Raw genomic sequence first — 20158 nt, forward strand, 5'->3', positions numbered from 1 at the left:
TGATCTGACCCATCAGGGTAATTATTAGATTTTTAACCCAGCCTCTGGTATAAAATCAGTATGTGGCAAAACCTGGATTTTACCATTAAATAAGGTATCAGTACAAACTCTGAGATGTATCTGCTGAGATGAGCATTCCATTCTAAAGCATATTATGGTGGGTAAATGCCTGGGCATTGTCAGTGTTTTGAGTGGATGGAAACTTCATGTAGTGAAAGTTAGGTTACATAAAGTGCTTACAAGGATGGTGCTTTTGTTGTCCTTGCTCTTCTGTAGACATGGCATTGGCAATGTACTGTTTGGGCATTTGTACCATGAGCCTTAAAGGCCATAAAATGCAGAAGATACCACCTGTGATAATTCTAGGCAAAACAAACATGCAGAGTTTCTAACACTATGGAATGCAAACTAGAGCCTGAACAAAGCCTGTTTATTTTATTCTAAAATACACCGTCTTTTCTCTCTCTCTCTTTTAAAGAAAATACTCCAGGCAACACCCAGTACAGTTAGAAATATAATAGATGATAGATCACAATAATAAAATTATCAAACTTGTATAAATGATATAAGGACAGCAGCCCAGAAACCCAATGCAAAGACAATAATTAGCTTTGAGTAAATGACAGCTAGAATATTGCCAGTTTGGCAAGACTTTTCATCGAGTGCATTAGAGCAGTTTTGAATTGAAGATGTTTATGTTTCAATATAAAGATTTGCTTCAAATAATAGGTTTCCTTCTTTTCAAAAAGAAGTTTTGAAGAAACTATTACTCTGCCTAGATGTGGGAACTATGGCTGTGAATGCATAAATAAATAGGCAGGGTTTTTTCATTTGTGGCACACACTGGTGATGGATCTACGCTTTTCTTTCATTTCAGCTACATTATAACTCAAAGATGTTAAAGACTGAATCGCCAAATGCATCCCGAGGGTCATCTCTGCCAAGAACCCTTTCCAAAGAATCCAAGTTGTATGGTATGAAAGATACTGCCATGCCTCCTGCCTACAGCAAAGCTAAATCTTTACTTCCTCCCCAACCCCCACCTCTCCCATCAGGTAGAGATTTCTTTTACATGCTGTACCTTTGCTTTAATTCTCTCCATACTGTGGAGTTCCATACTTGGATCTAAATCTGCTTCATAGCTTAATAAAGCATCCTGCTTGATTGATATGATCATGGTCATTAACTCCTAAAACATACTGATACCAGGAGTCCAGTACTATTCAATAATTCTAATTTTTGCTAAAACTTACTGGATAGAAACTTCCTTGTACCTTAAAGACTCTCATCAATTTCTTGTTCTTTTTCTATTAGATTTTCTCTCCGTAGAAACTTTATTTCACCAAATAAAACTAGTTTTCCCTACTTACTTTGCCTTTACTTCAGGGGCCTTGGCACTGAAAGTTGTGTGACTGAAATCAAGCATTATAATATGACGCAGTCTACATACATATTTGCTTGGTTTGCCTGACAGTGTAACCCAAACTGCGGCTTATCAGGATCATGCGAATGTGCAGTTTTCTGAAAAGGAGCTTGCAGCTGCTTTGCTCCTGCCCTGTTCTTATGCTAACCTAAGGTTTAATTTATTGTATCTTCAGAACCAGAACTCAGGGTTAAACTCTCTCTCCCCACCAGCCACAAACTAAGAACAAGGGAAGAACAAATCACAGTTTGTTCTTGCATGTTGTTTCTTATCTCGAAAAACAGTAAATATGTGCTCCTCCTTTTTATCCATTCTTCTGAGTGTAATACCTGGGACTTGAGTTCCCCCTAGCGTTTGAAAGTGAGACTGCTGTTGCTGCAAAGAAAGTTTCTGGATTTCTTTCCCTCTGAAGTCTCAGTTCATTCCTGCCTTTACTTGAAGCAGATGTTTAGAGTGTGTTCTTTGTCTTGTTTTCTACTTCTCAGGCTTGTGCATTATTATTTGCGTTTTTGTGTGAGTGTGTTGTGAGGTAACAACCATGTCTCTGGTTGGTTCCTGATCTTTTGAGACTTGAGTGGTTTACTGTGTTTTCTCCTCAGTGTGGTTTTATCTCAGCCTTTTCCCTCCTCCTTACCAGAGACTTTCGCCTCACTCTTCGTCTCTACTTAGTTGTTGCTGCCTGTGAAAGTCTTACAGGATTTTTTTCTACTCCTCCCCATTTGTTCTTTTTTCCATTGTTCATTGTGTCTCCTCAGCTCCCTTGTCAGTCCCATCTGCTTCAGGCTGCTGGCTGCAGCAGCAGTGAGCAAAATACTAACGTTTAGACCACTGTACTCATGTCCAAAGCATGTGCACAGTTGGCACCTGCCTCACAATCTCTCTCATCAGTGGCTGTCTAGAGGCTACCTTCTTCCCTGCAGGGATGGGTGGGGCTGGCACTATCAGAAACCTATAAGGCAGGCCAAAAGGAACTTCTTCCTGTGGGACCAAGCTGCAAGCATTGGAGGGGAAACAGCAGTGGCAGCTTGTTGGAGGGGAGAGTGCTGAAAGCAGGAGTTAGCAGAGCTGAAGACAAAGCACTGAAATATGTTTTAGTTGAATCAACATGAAGCAACATTGTACATGGGAAAACCTCACGGGATTTAGTCCATTGGACAGGAGTAAATTGTTGTCTTAATCATCCAGAATGGTTTGAGTGATCCTGACTTAAATAAACGCACCTTGTATTTTAATTTGTACTCTAATTGAAATGGTTGAATTAGTATTCCACTAAACCGTTTTCCCCCTCAAACTTTTCAGCCAAAGGAAAAGGAAGTGGTGGTGTAAAAACAGCAAAACTATACGCTTGGGTTGCACTCCAGTCCTTGCCAGAGGAAATGGTGATTAGCCCCTGCCTGTTAGACTTCCTGGAGAAGGCCCTTGAAACAATTCCTATAACTCCAATAGAAAGGAATTATGCAGGTATCACAGATTGTTTCTACCACATCTTTTATTTTATGATCCACTTCCATTAAAATGTTCCTTTCTGTTTTAATAATATCCTTGGTTCTTTTTTTCTTTTCTTTTTTAGCTGTCACTTCACAGGATGAGGATATGGGGCAGTTTGACATGCAAGACCCTTTGGAAGAATCTACAGCCTCCTTAGTATCTTCATCAACATCGGCATATTCATCCTTCCCTGTTGATGTTGTAGTTTATGTAAGAGTCCAGGTGAGGACATGAGTTACATATTGAGGGCAGTTCATGCCCCATTAGAGTCAATGGCAAAACTGATAGTTATTTGTATGTGTTACACAGTTTTTTGGAAATGTTTAAAGGGGAAGAACTGACACCTTAATATCTTGATTTGTTACATTGTATCCCACCCTTATTCCAAGGAATTTACAATATAGCTAAATCTGAAGACTGCGGAAACAGCTAGAGAGGGGACAGTCAATCTGTGCGCTTAGTGTAGTTGTCCGAATTATAATCCAGGCATTGCTAGCACAGATAAAAGCCTAAGACAGGCTCATTCATGTGTCATTTTTGTTACAAGAGAAGTGTGATAAAGCAACCTAAATTTCTTGATTTGCTCATATGGAAGTTTTCCTCCAAGCATTTCTTGCACAAACAATATCACTTTGGTTAGGAGAAGATACTAACTACCTTATTCCTTACTGTTTTCTCCCTGCTGTCAGACTTTATATGGTAAGCTCCTTGGAGCTGAATGATGTCTTCTCCAGTGGGTGCTATGTCACCGCCAAGTGGCTATCATTATAGTCCACTCACATAAAGGCATAAAAGAAAAGTTAACAGAAGATGCTGGTAGTTGTTCTGTTCTGATTATATGGTTTGATATGTGTCCTAAAAATGTGTTTCTCTCTTGTTCAGCCTTCACAGATCAAGTTCAGCTGCTTACCTGTGTCACGGGTAGAATGCATGTTGAAACTTCCCTCCCTTGATCTTGTATTTTCTTCGAATCGAGGGGAACTAGAAACTTTAGGTACAAGCTGTCCTACGGAAAATGCTATGCAAAGTGGATCTAAGATGCCTTCTAAAACTGTCTCGCCAGGTAAAAAAATGAAATTAAAAAATCCTGTTACATTTCTAGTTATTCAGAGGTGTGCAAAACAATTCAGTTATGGTATGGCTCCATTTAGATTCACTTCAGGAATTAACCTGGATGAGCTCCCCCCCCCCCCCCGCCCCCCGTCTGATATTTCTTTATTTGGCACAGCTGCATTTTCCATTTTCAACAAACTGCAGAAACCAGTATAGCATGAGACTCTTAATCTCAGAGTTATGGGTTCAAACCCCATGTTGCCCAAAAGATTCCAGCATTGTAGGGGGTTAGACTAGATGACCCTTGTGGTACCTTCCAACTCCACAATTCTATTATTCTATTATTCTAATTTTGTGCAAATAGAGAACTGTAGTTAATGTTAGCTATGGTTCAGGGAAAGAAGAACCAGCCACAGTTTAAGTTGGCTTGAAGGACTGAAGTTGTTGAGCTTTTTTGGGGTGTTTTACCCCCAGGAGATGGGCAGCCACAGGGGCTTGATTAAACCGACCAGCAGGCCACATTAGGCCCTGAAATGGACTTTGGACATGCCTGCCTTAAACCATAGGTAACACTAAGGTTTGTCTGGGTTCAGCTAATTGAAAATTGAAGCTTTTAATCTCCTGTGCAAGAGGAGGCGAGGGATGTGCATGAGCCTTGAGGCTTGTGCATGTAACACTGAACCAAAGTATTCAGTGCATTGTTATTTCCTCTTTGGAAACATTTAAATGTTTAAGTGATTTACTTTTTTAAGAAGGGGGGAACATCTCTTCGATCTTCGTTCTGTTTCTCCAGTTATCTCCTCACTGTCAGAATTTAGATTTAATATCCTAAGGGCAACATTCATCAAAATTTTGTTTCTGTTGTCTGTAAAGCACCATGTACACATAAATAATAATTTGTTGCATGTATCAGAATGGGAATTTGAGTTGTAGATTGTTTTGTCTCATGTAAAGCTACTTTTTTAATTTGAAGGAAAAAGCAGGTTTCTACATTGCATGAGAAGGGACGTGGGTGGCGCTGTGGTCTAAACCACTGAGCCTAGGGCTTGCCGATCAGGTCGGCGGTTTGAATCCCTGTGACGGGGTGAGCTCCCATTGCTCAGTCCCTGCTCCTGCCAACTACCAGTTCAAAAGCACGTCAAAGTGCAAGTAGATAAATAGGTACTGCTCCGGCGGGAAGGTAAACGGCGTTTCTGTGCACTTCTCTGGTTCACCAGAAGCAGCTTTGTCATGCTGGCCACATGACCTGGAAGCTGTACACTGTCTCCCTTGGCCAGTAAAGCGAGATGAGCTCCACGACCCCAGAGTCGGCCACGACTGGACCTAATGGTCAGGGGTCCCTTTACCCTTTACCTTTTACCTAGAATATAGTCCTATTTGGGCATTATACTCACAAGTAAGTGGAATATGTAAGTGAAAATAAGCGCAATAATGGAGGGAAGCCGTCTACAGTCCAGTTTGCTCTGCCCATGAAGGCTTTCAGCGTGAAACAGAATCTTGAAAAGGCAGGTTTCTACATTGCATGAGGAGCCTCTGTAAGTATAGATGCTCCCTGCTGAATACCTAGAGGGTTATGGGGGGCTGTGCTGTTTTTTAAATTGTTCTTTCATTTTGCACTATAGGTTCATCGCCTGGACTGGGCAGCCCTTTTGGCAGAACACGGCATAGTAGTAGCCAGTCAGATTTGACAGGTGCTAGCAGCAGTTCTTCAGGTCTGAGCTTCACTGCCTGCATGTCCGATTTCTCTCTCTATGTGTTTCATCCGTATGGAGCAGGGAAGCAAAAGTCCAGTGTAGCAGGATTGTCTTCTGGATCAGGATCCCTAGGTAATTGCAGAATATAAAATTTCACAAAAGTGTATTGGTTGTTCTTAAGCTTTGGTGGGGCGGGGAGGGCTGTTCTAAGAGAAATACAAAAGAGTTTCTGCAAAAAGTGTTTTTCTATTTCTATGAAAAGCTAATCATTTCAACACATGTGAACATACATTAAAGATGCAGTTTTCTGTGTATGCATTTCATAGAGTTCATGGGTGTGTTAGTGCCCTTTCCACTAGTATATGCAAAATCTTTCCTAGCTGATTTTTACAATTTTTTTAAAGAACAAATGAGATATATAGCTGCTATTATCAACAGTTTGTGTTACACAGTCCAAAGTGCCTATGTCTTTTTGTGCTAAGCTGAAATCTGCAGGCACTAGAAAGAACAACTTAGGGTCCTTCAAAACAAGTGAAAACTGTTATGTTGTTCCTTATGGTTTCAGGAAATGTAGACGAAGAACCCTCATCAGTTACTGGTCGTAAAGATTCGTTGAGCATCAATCTGGAGTTTGTAAAAGTTAGCCTTTCAAGAATAAGGCGTTCAGGAGGTGCTACCTTTTTTGAGAGCATGTCTGCAAGCAAATCTACAAGCAAAATGGATACTACATTAATAAACATATCTGGTATTTATCAATCTTGTTTAATGTTGGACCTAGGCCACCATGCAGCCTGGTTGTATATGCTCCATTGCATTTATGGGTGTAACAGTAATTAGCATTTCTTACGTGTTTTATTATTGTAAATCATTTTGGGATGCCTCTGGTTGTGTGAAGCAATATGTAAATATACTATGTAAATATAATTAGCAAAACTTACTTAAAAAGGAGGAAAGCACTTTGGAGCGTATTGTTGCACATCCGGTTTTATACTTACTTTTTTAATTCTTTTATTAGCTGTGTGTGATATAGGATCTGCTTCCTTTAAATATGACATGAGGAGACTAAGTGAGATTTTAGCATTTCCAAGAGCCTGGTACAGGAGGAGTATTGCAAGACGCCTCTTTCTCGGGGACCAAACAATAAATCTCCCCGGTAAGTCATTAAAATAATAATAATCCAGATTACAATGTAGAGAATTTTTAGCTGTTGTAGTTTGCTCATTTTATTATTTAATTATTCATTCATTCATGCATTCTTTTGCCGTATTTCAACAATATGATTAGTTAATATTGTGAACATTTTTTGTGGTGGAGTCTGTGATGGAAGTAAGCAGCGAAGGTGTGTTTAATATATGTATGATTTGTCTTGGCCTTGAATCTGAACTTTTTTTGAAAACAGGGTTCACTCTTAAGCTTACAGTGGTACCTCGCAAGACGAAAAGAATTCGTTCCGCGAGTCTTTTTGTCTTGCGATGTTTTTCGTCTTGCGAAGCACGGTCCATCGCAACTGTGCCTCTTCAAGCGGCTTTTTAAAAAAAGCGCAAGACGTTTTTGTCTTGCGAAGCAAGCCCATAGGGAAATTCGTCTAGCAAAGCAACACAAAACCGAAAAACCCTTTCGTCTAGCAAGTTTTTCGTCTTGCGAGGCATTCGTCTTGCGGGGCACCACTGTATATCCAAGTATGGTGTCCCGCTTGCACAACATACTTTCATTTGTACTAATGGGGCTTTCTCTCTTCCCTTCTCTACCCCATCACACATACCCAAGATCTGCCCTGGGAGGTTGGGGGACCCTCTAGAGCAGGTTGTGTGGTGGGGAGTGACTTCTGTGCACACACTCTGGTGCACTATTGGATCCCACCCTTAGTAATTCGTTAATTTCTGTATCTTGCAACTGTGACGAATTTGATATAGGATGGGCTGATAAAAAACAAGGTCACACTGGAGAAACACACGCTTTGACAAACTGATAACATTTGCTTTTGGCTAATAATAACCTGCCATTCAGTGCACGGAATGGTAACGTAAGCTTTATAGTGGTACATCGGGTTAAGTACTTAATTCGTTCCGGAGGTCCGTTCTTAACCTGAAACTGTTCTTAACCTGAAGCACTACTTTAGCTAATGGGCCCTCCTGCTGCTGCCACGCCGCCAGAGCACGATTTCTGTTCTCATCCTGAAGCAAAGTTCTTAACCCGAGGTACTATTTCTGGGTTAGCGGAGTCTTCAACCTGAAGCGTATGTAACCCGATGTACCACTGTATTTTATTTCTCAGTAGCATCTGGCCCGGGGACACCAGATTCTATTGAAGGAGTAAACCAGCACATGTCTCCTGAATCATCGCGAAAAGCATACTGTAGAACCTGGGAGCAGCCAAGCCAGTCCGCCTCATTTACGCACATGGCTCAGTCCCCTAATGTTTTCAATGAGCACAGCACAAACAGCAATATGTCACCTGGAACAGCAGCACATAACTTAAAATCTCCAGCTGTTTCAAGATCCAGGAGTGTGTCAGACTCTTCAGTTCCCCAGAGAGGTACGAACATCATTCTTTCCTTTTACTGCTTTAATTCGCATGCTGCTGTGTAATAATATCTTTGGGTCATGCCGTATATCATTCAGATTTATAGCGATTGTATGCAAGAATTTAATCAGCTGTGACAACCATCATGTCACTATTATCAGCCACTGGGAGATGATGTCATGTTAGCCGTTCCTTTGAAGCCGAATTTGGAAATTGATTCAAGTCGTGTGGACTATTTCTGCATGACAACTCTTTGCTTTTAGCCACTGCTGGAGCTGGTGTAGAGATGCTCCACAAGATCATACAAATATATAATGGTAAGAAGTTTCCCCCCATGAAGTCATCACCGCTACTGAAACGTTTTCTAACAAATTTCACACAGTAGTGGAAACAAATTGTATCTAAAACTGGCATGTCATTATTACTTTTTAATATTAAATTTACAAAGTCTGATGATGTTTCATTCTAGATACTGTCTCAAAAACATCAACTCCATTTAATAAATCAAACAAAGTTGGAAGTCAGCAAGTGACACCATGGGAAACGCTGGTTGTGTTTGTTATGAATTTGAAGCAATTGAATGTCCAAATGAACATGAGCAATGTAATGGGAAATACTACGTAAGTAAATTTCTGATTCCTGTAATCAAAAGAAATCTTTCAAATATGTGTGTATGTCTGTGCGACCTTTTCTTCTAGTAGTCTAAGTGAGATGCTTGGAACATTTCTCTCATTGACAGGGAGAGTAAGAGATCAATCTAAACAGAATGTATACAAAGAATGGAGAATATTTAAGGAATATCTAACAAAATTATTGTAAGAATAAGATTCTCCTGGTAGAACTAGAGCGATTCTTGTAAATAAAAGGTGGAAATGATATTATGTTTGGACGTACGAAAATAATTAAGTTAATTTGAGACTGTGCATTATAAAGGAAAGAATAGATATAGTAAATGAAAATATTTGGAAGTCTTTTTTAGCTAATTTACAGTAATGTTTTTGTTCTTTTTTGTGAGTTTGTAAATATATGGCATTTACATATATGAAATGTATAGTATTATTTTTTTCCTCTTTTTCTCTCTTCTTATATTCTTTCTTTTTTATTTTCTCATTTTGTGTCTGTATTAAATGTTGTTACATTTTGAAGGGGGAAAAGATTTTTCTCTAATTAAACATGTTAACCTTGTCAGTAAAAAAGAAAAGAAAGGGAAAAAAAGAGAAACATTTCTGTCATCTAGATCCATAAATATATTTCCTTTCTAAAATTTAAATTTTGGCACTCGACTTTCCTTGTTTTTTGTTATGCCCATGTATGATTTAGAAAAAATGAACAATTCCCATAATACTTAAGTTACTTTTAAAGTTTTAAATGCTTTCCCCAACTTTTATTTTTGACATATGAGAGTCAGAGATGGCATACAATGTATTTTTCTCATTTTTGTTCCTGTTTTAGGTGGACTACTAGTGGTTTGAAAAGCCAGGGCCGTTTATCTGTGGGCAGTAATAGAGATCGGGAAATTAGCATGTCAGTCGGTCTTGGGAGGTCACATTTGGATTCTAGAGGTGGAGTGGTTGGAGGTACCATAGATGTTAATGCCTTGGAGATGGTGGGTAAGTTGGAATGTCAGTGTGTGTGTCTGTATGTGTGCATGCACACAATAAGTCAATCATTTGTTTTGATTTTTACATACACTTTTCCTTGGCAGAGAAAGGCTACAATCCAGTCTTCAAACCCATAGAAGTTGTATGGCTTTTAATGTGAACGTTAGCCTGTTATTAAAGCCTCTCTCATTGAAGTTACTGGGCCTAAGAAATGCACAACTTTGGCTAGATTGTGTCCAGTTTTTGCCTGGCAGCTTCCACTGTGCTGTTCAAATCTTGAGCTGAATTCTGTGGCACATTTCAGTTATTAATAGCAGGAAACTGTCAGTTGCCCATGCTCACTAGAAAGTTTGCTGAAAGTAGAGAGCAGGTGTGCTACAGAAAAGCAGCTGTCTCAGGCAACCCAATTCTCATATTGCAAGTGATCCACTCTCCTATTGTCATCCGGAGCTGGGAGAGACCTCAAATCTTATGACATGGATTGGGCTGTGTATCGGCAAACCATGGTGGAGAGGCGGGCCAGATATTATCTTGTTCCCATATAATGCAAATGTTGTTTTTTTAGCTCATATTTCAGAACATCCCAATCAGCAGCCAAATCACAAAATTCAGATTACCATGGGTTCTACTGAAGCACGGGTTGATTACATGGGGTCCAGTATCCTAATGGGCATTTTCAGTAATGCAGACCTTAAACTGCAAGATGAATGGAAAGTTAATCTCTACAATACTTTTGAATCCAGTATTACTGATAAAAGGTAAGGTTTCTTGTCATATCTAATGGTGTACATTTCTGCTCGTATGGTTTCTAATCAAAGCTATTTTTAAAAATTGCCTTCTTAAGCTGTTATCCCATTTCTACTGTAGTTGCTACATTTATATACATTGACGATCCTCTCATTATAACCAAGTAAAACAATATGAATTCACAAGGGATATTATCTCATTTCAATGTTTCAGTGAGATATTTGTCCACGGAGATTTGAAGTGGGATATTTTTCAAGTAATGATTTCCCGATCAACCACACCTGACCTCATCAAAATAGGAATGAAGCTCCAAGAATTCTTTACTCAGCAGTTTGATACCAGCAAGAGAGCTTTGTCTACATGGGGGCCTGTTCCTTATCTTCCCCCAAAGAGTGTGGTCCATGTTGTAGAGAAAAGCTCACACCAGCAATGTATGTATCGAAACTGCTTTAGCCCATTTCGTAATTAAGTTTTATATTCCGATTTCATGATACGCTTGAACAGTGTTTAATAATTTAACTAGGGGTGTTGGTACTGCGGGTTCCAAAGTCTCAAAAATGAGATGTTGTAAGCAACTCCTACCCAGATTATTATTATTATTATTATTAATACCCCGCCCATCTGGCTGGGTTTTCCCAGCCACTCCAGGCAGCTCCCAACAGAATATTAAAAATAGAATCAAACATTAAAAACTTCCCTAAACAGAGCTGCCTTCAGATGTCTTCTAAAAGTCCCACCCCGCTTAACCTGGCTGCTACTGATAATGTGGTAGCAAGTGGCTGGGCAATCTTTTCCCCCCTGATTTTAGAAGCCCTTGATAAAAACTATACAGCCCAGAGGCTTCTTGCATAGGAGCATGCCGGGTGCAAGTAGTCCTGGGATAATATAGTTTAACCAAAGGCTATTAATTCAGGGCTTGTTGGGACAGTGGAGGGAAGTAGACTTGCATTAAAATACAAAGCAGAGATGTGAGTATTATGAGCCTACAAACCTTGCATCCCCAAGCCCGGAAATGTGTATCTCAAAAACATCTCTATTTTTAAATGTGTGTGTTAAAAAAATATATGTATCCTGCTGTGAGAACCCGCAAGAACTTTGGCATAAGTCCTTTGAGATGAAAACTCATTTTTCTTTTCTACAAACGGAAGGAGTTTTGAAGCACAAAGTACTTCTAAACATCTAATCTACTTACATCAGCATTGCAAGGCACAAAAGATGAGCAAGCACTTTGCATCAAAAGAGACATCCTACTCAATCAAAATAATACTTTATTTTAGGCAGGCTACCCATGTCTTAAGAGAGTGAATTGGTATGCAGAGTACCAGTGTATGAGAAAGTGAAGTGGTATGCAGAGTTGTAAAGTGCGTGCTCATTCTTTATGCCTTCGTTTTTGATGCAAGTGTAGATTAGATGTTTAGAAGTACTTTGTACTTCAAGCTACTTCCTTTTGGGTAAAAGAAAATGGAACTTCACCTCAAAAGACTTTAGTCCATGTTCTTGTGGTTTTTCACATGCATTTTTTAAACACACTCATTTAAAAATGCTATTGAGATGCATATTTTTATTTAGTAGTATAGCTCTTTTTATGTTTATATATGGGGGTAATCTAAGTTTTATAAATAGTAATCTAAGTTTTATAGATAGTTTCAAGAATCCGTTCATACCACTGCTGCTGATCTCTCTGCAATAAATGTACCTTCAGCTTTGAAAGAGCCTGACCTACGTATATATAATAATGTGTATATTTCTATATAGGCTCAGAAGTTTTAGATTCCCTAGAGAGAGACACACACAGAAAGGCAGAGATTCTGTTAAGTAGATATTAATGCCACTGTTTCTTCTGTATGCTTTCCTCCACAGTACTGGATGCAGCACATCATCGTCATTGGCCAGGAGTTTTAAAGGTGGTGTCAGGGTGCCACATATCCTTATTTCAGATTCCTTTACCGGAAGATGGAATGCAGTTTGGAGGCTCTATGAGCCTGCATGGAAATCACATGACATTGGCATGTTTCCATGGACCTAATTTTCGTTCAAAATCATGGGCTCTGTTTCATCTTGAAGAACCTAATATTGCCTTTTGGACAGAAGCACAAAAAATTTGGCAAGAAGGTATCAAAACATATTTCTGCTTTCTGTTTATAGATATTTTTTATCCTATTAAGTTGTAAATTCCACAAGCGCATTAAGTGCAAAGATCTGGGCTGGACAACTCCATACTATGGGTTGACCTCTTGGGCCAAAGCTTGGCTGCATGTGGAATCATCAGACCAATGAGTTTATAACCCAATGACTACTCAGGAACAGGAAAGGTTTTTTTCCATGACTTTTTGAAGCTAGATGAATTGTGGTTGTGACAGTCTAGTATTCTATGAGGCTAGTGATTGCATGTCTAGATACTGACAAGAGTCTCCAGACAAAGGAAAATACCAAAATAAATATCTGATACAATACATGGTGGGAGTTTTTCTCTACTTCCGATTATTGCATACATGCTCTGTAATTATGCAAACCACACTTTTTTTTGTTAAAAATTACATTCAACATGATTAGGCTCTTCAGTAAGCAAATAACTGTGTTTTTAAACCACCCCCACCCCTCCAGGTTCTAGTGAACATTCTACCTATGTTGTGCAAACACTAGACTTCCATTTGGGTCACAATACTATGGTCACAAAGCCATGTGGAGCCCTGGAAAGCCCAATGGCAACCATCACCAAGATCACAAGGAGGCGCCATGAAAACCCACCACATGGAGTGGCAAGTGTGAAAGAGTGGTTCAATTATGTTACAGCCACAAGGAATGAAGGTGAGCTCTTCTATCACATTTCTGCTTCCTGATCTGGTTATTGCTGGTGGAATTGCATGGATTTACAATTCAAAGTGAAAGAAGGTGGGGCAGCAGCATACTAACCGCATAGACTACAGAGTTCAGCAGAACTATGCTGAATTAATTTCAGTTATAGTATCTGAAATGATCTGTGAGTAGCAGTGATAACAATCCGAAGCCCAGTGAAATCAAAACGTAGCTCTGCTTCCTTTGTATTTGCAGAGTTGAACCTTCTCCGAAATGTTGATGCAAATAACCCAGAGAACAGCACAACAGTGAAAAGCTCTAGTTTGTTAAGTGGATTCAGAGGAGGCTCCAGTTACAATCATGAGACCGAAACTATCTTTGCATTACCAAGGATGCAGCTGGACTTCAAATCTATTCACGTTCAACAGCCACAGGAACCTTTATTACAAGGTAAAGTGTGATGTGCTATACCTTCTGAACTACAAACCTAATTCATACCTTATGAAAAGTTAATTGAGTATTATTCAAAATCTGAGATAATCTGGCATAACAGCATTAAACATATAAACTGTTTTTTTGTGATGTAGACCATTTAACAATCCGGTTCAATAGCTGAAAAATTAGATCAGTTCTAACTGTTTAATCCAAAGGAAAGAAAGTACAGTGGACCCTCCGGATACGAACTTAATTTGTTCCGGGGATCCGTACGTACCCCGAAAAGTCCACATCTAGAGGTGCCGCTTCTGCGCACACACGTAGCACGATAGAGCACTTTTGCACATGCACGCACAGCGAAACGTGGAAGTATACACTTCTGGGGTTGCCACGTTCGCAACCTGAAAGTTACGTTACCTGAAGGGAACATAACCCGAGGGTCCACTGTAGTAAGTCTGCAGTCTCTCTGATCCCACAAGCAATGGCATATATACCATTTAATGGGCTTCCTTGACACCAGTTGCACTGTACTAGCGTCCTATTTAGAACTTCTGGTGTGTGGGCCTAATTAGGCTCATTAGAGCTTCTCATTTGACCTGTAAGGCCATTTCACCCAAACTACAGCTACCTGCACTACACCTGACCTCAAGCATTGCATCTGGAGTGGGGTTAGGTAAAGGAGGTTTGCTGGCATCACCAATAAGCTGGTGAGTGGGGCCTGCAAAGCCCTATACAAAACCCTGGGCCAAGACAGCGCTTTGAAAGAGGCTTCTGAAAACCCAAATATCAGAACTTTAGCTTAATTCTCAAAAGTCCCTTTCAAAGCACTGCTTAAAATACCACTTTGAAAGTGGATTCTGAAGATCCCTGTGGGCAAAATAGTCACGTGATATAATTGTGATATCAGGTGACTGGCAGATGGGTGTCTCCACCCCACTTGTCAGACTTGACCTCCGAAGGGCAGGGGAGATAACAATCTGGTCCACCAGCCAGATCCAGTTCCCACTCCTGGTTTCGAACTTCTGTTTGGAGATGTGCAGAGCACTAGTTGTAATAGCATCTTGAAGTCAGTGTGCACCTGCCTCGCCAAGAAGAGATGCCAAATGTATCAGTAGGATTTTTATTTTAAGATCACGCTGCAAATGATTAGCACTTTTTAAATACTACCGCATTTTAACATTTGCCATTAAAAAGTTTGCATGCAAATCACCTCTGCCAAAATTATGACATTTTGTTACAGATCCCAGTGCTAAGCCAAAAGTGGAGTGCAGTGTCGTTACAGAATTCACTGATCACATCTGCGTAACTATGGATGCTGAGTTGATAATGTTTCTGCATGACCTCGTATCGGCTTATCTTAAAGAAAAGGAGAAAGGTATGTAGATCAATTTCGGGATGATTTGGAAATGATACACTTCACAAACCTAGCACATTAAAATGAGCTTTTTTGTAACTACAGTTAAGATACTATATGTAAACATGTCTTGTAACTATATTGCTTTTATTTTTATATTGTAAACTGCCCTGTGATCTTTGAGTGAAGGGCAATATAGAAATTTAATGAATAGTAATTATAATTAGGAACATCTTTGGTCATTACATTAACAATTCAATCTGCAGTTTAAAGAAATCTAATATCTATTCCTTACTGTTTTTACCCTTTTCTAGCCATCTTTCCACCTCGTATTTTTTCTAGTCGGCCGGGACAGAAAAGCCCCATCAGTGTACTTGATGAGAGCTCCGCTGAGAAGGGAGCAGAAGAAAGTATTACTTACACTACTGTGGATTGGAGAGAATTTATCTGCAATACATGGCACCTGGAGCCCACACTCAGGTAAATGTGTCATTCTGTTTGCAGTAAAATTGGGAAAATTGGAATGTTCCCACCCTTCCAGATTGGTTCTACATAGTGAGAGAGAAGCAAGGGAACCTTACATTGCAGTGCGGAGTGCTTCTGTTTAGCATTGCAGCCACTTCATTCTGTTCCCCATGCCCTAATTTTTTCTCTCTCCCCTTCTCCCCTTCTCAGTGGTCATGTTTATTTCATTTGCATGTTCAGATATTGACAATGCTAACATATTTTAACTTTTAGATTAATCTCCTGGACTGGAAGAAAAATTGACCCAGTAGGTGTTGACTACATTCTTCAGAAGCTAGGCTTCCATCATGCAAGAACTACTATTCCTAAATGGCTTCAGCGTGGGGTCATGGATCCACTGGACAAAGTTCTGTCAGTTCTTATCAAGAAGCTTGGCACTGCACTACAGGATGAGAAAGAAAGAAAAGGAAAAGATAAAGAAGATCACTGAATTAACAGGGCAACTGAAAGAACCCAGCAGTTTTTGCTACTTTATTTAAAACTTGATTGACGTTGTGAATAACTGTTTACCGTGGTGTACATGATGCCATTTTGTATTCAGTCTAGTACTACATGACCAATGTTTGTGAAGAAAAACTGTAAAGCTGCTGTTTAGCATTCACAATTGTATTATGTGCAATATTTTGCATCTCTAAGCTACAGATTAACTGTGAATTTTCATAACTTTTATTTGCCATAACACTGAAAAAACCCTTTTGGATAATGTGATTCCCTGAATGGCTTTTTCTTGTCAATGTAGATTGTATAAATTCTATATGTATTTAATTTATGGAACCGTGATTGCTATAGTGCTAAATCATTTTAAGTTTGTTATACTTGGAATAAAAATTAATGTCAACATGCTGGTCTTTTTATTATTATTTTTTTAAAAATGTTATCATAGGAGTGCTGAGAGTGAGGCAGGCAGGCGAATAATGACAAAACTGTTAACACTAAATTCAGTGTGACCAGCATTTTGCCCAAAGCATTCATGGGATTTGCCTACAGATACAGTGGTACCTCAGGATAAGAACTTCGTTCCGGAGGTCCGTTCTTAACCTGAAACTGTTCTTAACCTGAGGCACCACTTTAGCTAATGGGGCCTCCCGCTGCTGCCGTGCCACTGCCGCACGATTTCTGTTCTCATCCTGAAGCAAAGTTCTTAACCCGAGGTACTATTTCTGGGTTGGCAGAATCTGTAACCTGAAGCGTATGTAACCTGAAGTGAAGGCGGTGAAGGTCCTGCGTGAGTGTCTGGAGGCGGTTGGAGGATGGATGGCGACTAACAGATTGAGGTTGAATCCTGACAAGACAGAAGTACTGTTTTTGGGGGACAGGAGGCGGGCAGGTGTGGAGGATTCCCTGGTCCTGAATGGGGTAACTGTGCCCCTGAAGGACCAGGTGCGCAGCCTGGGAGTCATTTTGGACTCACAGCTGTCCATGGAGGCACAGGTCAAATCTGTGTCCAGGGCTGCTGTTTACCAGCTCCATCTGGTACGTAGGCTGAGACCCTATCTGCCTGCGGACTGTCTCGCCAGAGTGGTGCATGCTCTGGTTATCTCCCGCTTGGACTACTGCAATGCGCTCTACGTGGGGCTACCTTTGAAGGTGACTCGGAAACTACAACTAATCCAGAATGCGGCAGCTAGACTGGTGACTGGGGGCGGCCGCCGGGACCATATAACACCGGTCTTGAAAGACCTACATTGGCTCCCAGTACGTTTCCGAGCACAATTCAAAGTGTTGGTGCTGACCTTTAAAGCCCTAAACGGCCTCGGTCCAGTATACCTGAAGGAGCGTCTCCACCCCCATCATTCTGCCCGGACGCTGAGGTCCAGCGCCGAGGGCCTTCTGGCGGTCCCCTCATTGTGAGAAGCAAAGCTACAGGGAACCAGGCAGAGGGCCTTCTCGGTAGTGGCACCTGCCCTGTGGAACGCCCTTCCAGCAGATGTCAAAGCGATAAACAACTACCTGACATTCAGAAGACATCTTAAGGCAGCCCTGTTCAGGGAAGTTTTTAACGTGTGATATTTTAAGGTGCTACTAGAAGGAATTTTTTTTGTTTTGACTATGGCAGACCAACACGGCTACCTATCTGTAACTGATATTTTACTGTATTTCTGTTTTCTATGGAAGCCGCCCAGAGTGGCTGGGGAGGCCCAGCTAGATGGGCGGGGTATAAATAATAAATTATTATTATTATTATTATTATTATATGTAACCCGAGGTACCACTGTAGTAGCTTTGAGAAGTTGGCTGTGCTGTGACACCTTCCTAAATAATCATTTACAATGAAGCAAACAAATCAGAATTTTGAAAGTCTCAGACAGACGCTACACCCATGGCCTCCTGCAGCTCTAATACTAAGTCTGGACTTGCTGAAGGAACTGAGAGTACATCTCCCTTGAAGTCCAGAGGAATGAGGGGGAGGGAGAATTTGCCACTTAATTCCACCCCTTCTGGCCAGGAGTGAATTAAGTGGCAAAACGTAGTGAGCCCTAGAGCTCCCATAAGGACCTTGCTTCCCTGTCACTGTGTAGAACAGGCTTCCTCAACCTCGGCCCTCCAGATGTTTTTGGCCTACAAAACTCCCATGATCCCTAGCTAGCAGGACCAGTGGTCAGGGATGATAGGAACTGTAGTCTCAAAACATCTGGAGGGCCGAGGTTGAGGAAGCCAGGGGTTGAACCAATCTGGAAGGGTGAGGACCTGCCTCCCATTAGAGATATAGAAGATTGACCCAGACAACTAATCCAAGAGATGGATAACAAATCAGAATACCCTCTGGGAATCCCGTGTCATGAAGTGGCAGGTCGATGGGAAGGGGGTCTTTACAAGAGGTGTAGGTGGGACTGGGAAAGGAAGTGCTCTCAGGGTGATGAAGGATGAAGAGGAGATTGGGGTCAGTGCATAGGAACCACAGCTGTTGGACCCATCACCAAAGGGCCCCCTTTCTGCACGAAACACGGCAGGCTGAGGCGTAGGGAGCAGCAGGAGGGACGCTCCAGGAGGCTGAGGCAGCCAAGAACCACAGCCTAGCTCCCATATAAAAGGGTAAAAGAGTATTGGGAAATAATTCATAATGAATTGAAAAAAATGTTTAAAAGTACATTTATATGTGTGTGTGTGTGTGTGTGTGTGTGTGTGTGTGTGTGTGTGCGTGCTTTTTGTTGGGGATAATTCAGTTGGAAATTCCCAGGTGTCAAAAAGTTATTTTTGTATGCCACTATGCGGCCCGTGTTTTGTTAGCCCCAAAATGGAAAACGAGCAAGGTCCCAACTAAAGTAGAATTTAACTAAAGTAGAACTTAAACTGATGTAATATGCGCAGCTTGCAGACCTATCATATAGAATAAGAGAACAAGAAGAACATACATTTAAAGAAGATGTTTATTGAATATATGGGGGGGATTGTGTATACTTGAAAACATTGGCAGCATTAAGATAAAATCAACAGTGTAAATAAGTTTTGATGGATGTAATAATGGAATATTGAATGGTTTAGTTTATGTAAAATAGGCAGGGATTTATGTTTTGCAAAATGAACTATGAAAAGAGAAGCAGGGAAGTCATTGATATTTTAAGGTGGTTTAAATGAATATTCTAAAATGTAAAACAGAAAATTAAATAAAAATTATAGTAAGAAAAAAAGATCCACAGCTCAGCTCCCTAGCTGGCCAGCTGGGACATATTAGCTCTGAGAGGAGGTGTTTGATTCCTCAGCTGAAGTTGGCTTGAAACAGGTGAGGGTCACCTGCCTCATCAAGCCCAGATGCTGCAATTAGCAGGCCAAGAACAAAAGGCAAGCAGAACTGAGGTGCTGGGTCTGCTTAACTGCCTGTGTTGCTGGACTTTGACTGGGATACTCCTGGACTTTTACGGGACTGTGCTTTGGGTTTGACTCTGGACACTATCCTGGACTTGGAGTGACCCTGGACTGTGTTTCCTGATCTTTGGACTTTGCTTGTGTGGACTGAACTTTGGATTTGGCATAACAACTCGCTGCCAGGTAGGCCCAGGGTCCAGAACATCCTGAAGAAATAAAACATTTTAATATTAGGGATTTCTTAAAACAATTTATCTTTTTCAAACCATCCAAGATCCTTGCTGGTCTTGATGGCTTCTGATATTTTCATCACCTCATTTTTTAAAATTAGTTATAAAATTTGGGGATGAGGGAGGACAGGTTGAGGAGGATTTCAGCTTGATTTGCCAGGGACTGTAGAAAATAAAGCATATTAACATTGGAATAACATTTTCACACATATCACTAAAAAGTGCCTTCAAACCCAATGTGAATGTCAACATGGGTCCAAAAGTATTCTGCCCAATGAAAAAAACTTGCCCAAAGCTTCTGAACTCCTTCAGGCAAGCTAAAATGTTATAGCCAGGGAATCAAGAGCCACTGGGAGTTTGTATACTTTGCATACAAAGAAGAACATCACAGAAAAGGGAAGACCAACTTAGCAGCATCCATCAGTTACAGCAGTGATGGCCAAACTTGGCCCTCCAGCTGTTTGGGGACTACAACTCCCATCACC

General features: G+C 40.6%; 1 protein-coding gene across 37 annotated transcripts in view; it reads left to right on the forward strand.

Moving 5' to 3' along the window:
• BLTP1 (bridge-like lipid transfer protein family member 1) overlaps positions 1-16479 on the forward strand; it is a 102223-nt gene extending 85744 nt beyond the window's left edge. For 12 of the 37 annotated variants that reach the window (XM_083460286.1, XM_083460318.1, XM_083460294.1 and 9 more), the window contains 18 exons: positions 878-1055; positions 2723-2884; positions 2994-3133; positions 3794-3974; positions 5587-5790; positions 6224-6403; positions 6674-6811; positions 7933-8193; positions 8651-8801; positions 9634-9791; positions 10348-10540; positions 10743-10960; positions 12390-12641; positions 13134-13337; positions 13581-13775; positions 15001-15135; positions 15429-15594; positions 15853-16479. In XM_083460286.1, coding sequence (XP_083316412.1) covers positions 878-1055; positions 2723-2884; positions 2994-3133; positions 3794-3974; positions 5587-5790; positions 6224-6403; positions 6674-6811; positions 7933-8193; positions 8651-8801; positions 9634-9791; positions 10348-10540; positions 10743-10960; positions 12390-12641; positions 13134-13337; positions 13581-13775; positions 15001-15135; positions 15429-15594; positions 15853-16069 — 3333 coding nt within the window. In that variant the 3' untranslated portion in view covers positions 16070-16479. The remainder of the gene's footprint in view (positions 1-877; positions 1056-2722; positions 2885-2993; positions 3134-3793; positions 3975-5586; positions 5791-6223; positions 6404-6673; positions 6812-7932; positions 8194-8650; positions 8802-9633; positions 9792-10347; positions 10541-10742; positions 10961-12389; positions 12642-13133; positions 13338-13580; positions 13776-15000; positions 15136-15428; positions 15595-15852) is intronic. The other 25 variants (XM_083460297.1, XM_083460295.1, XM_083460293.1 and 22 more) reach the window with 3 other exon arrangements.
• Positions 16480-20158: the final 3679 nt, after the last annotated feature.

The sequence above is a fragment of the Podarcis liolepis genome (genome assembly GCF_965112155.1).
Source record: "Podarcis liolepis genome assembly, chromosome: 9".
In the NCBI taxonomy this organism is placed as follows: Eukaryota; Metazoa; Chordata; class Lepidosauria; order Squamata; family Lacertidae; genus Podarcis; species Podarcis liolepis.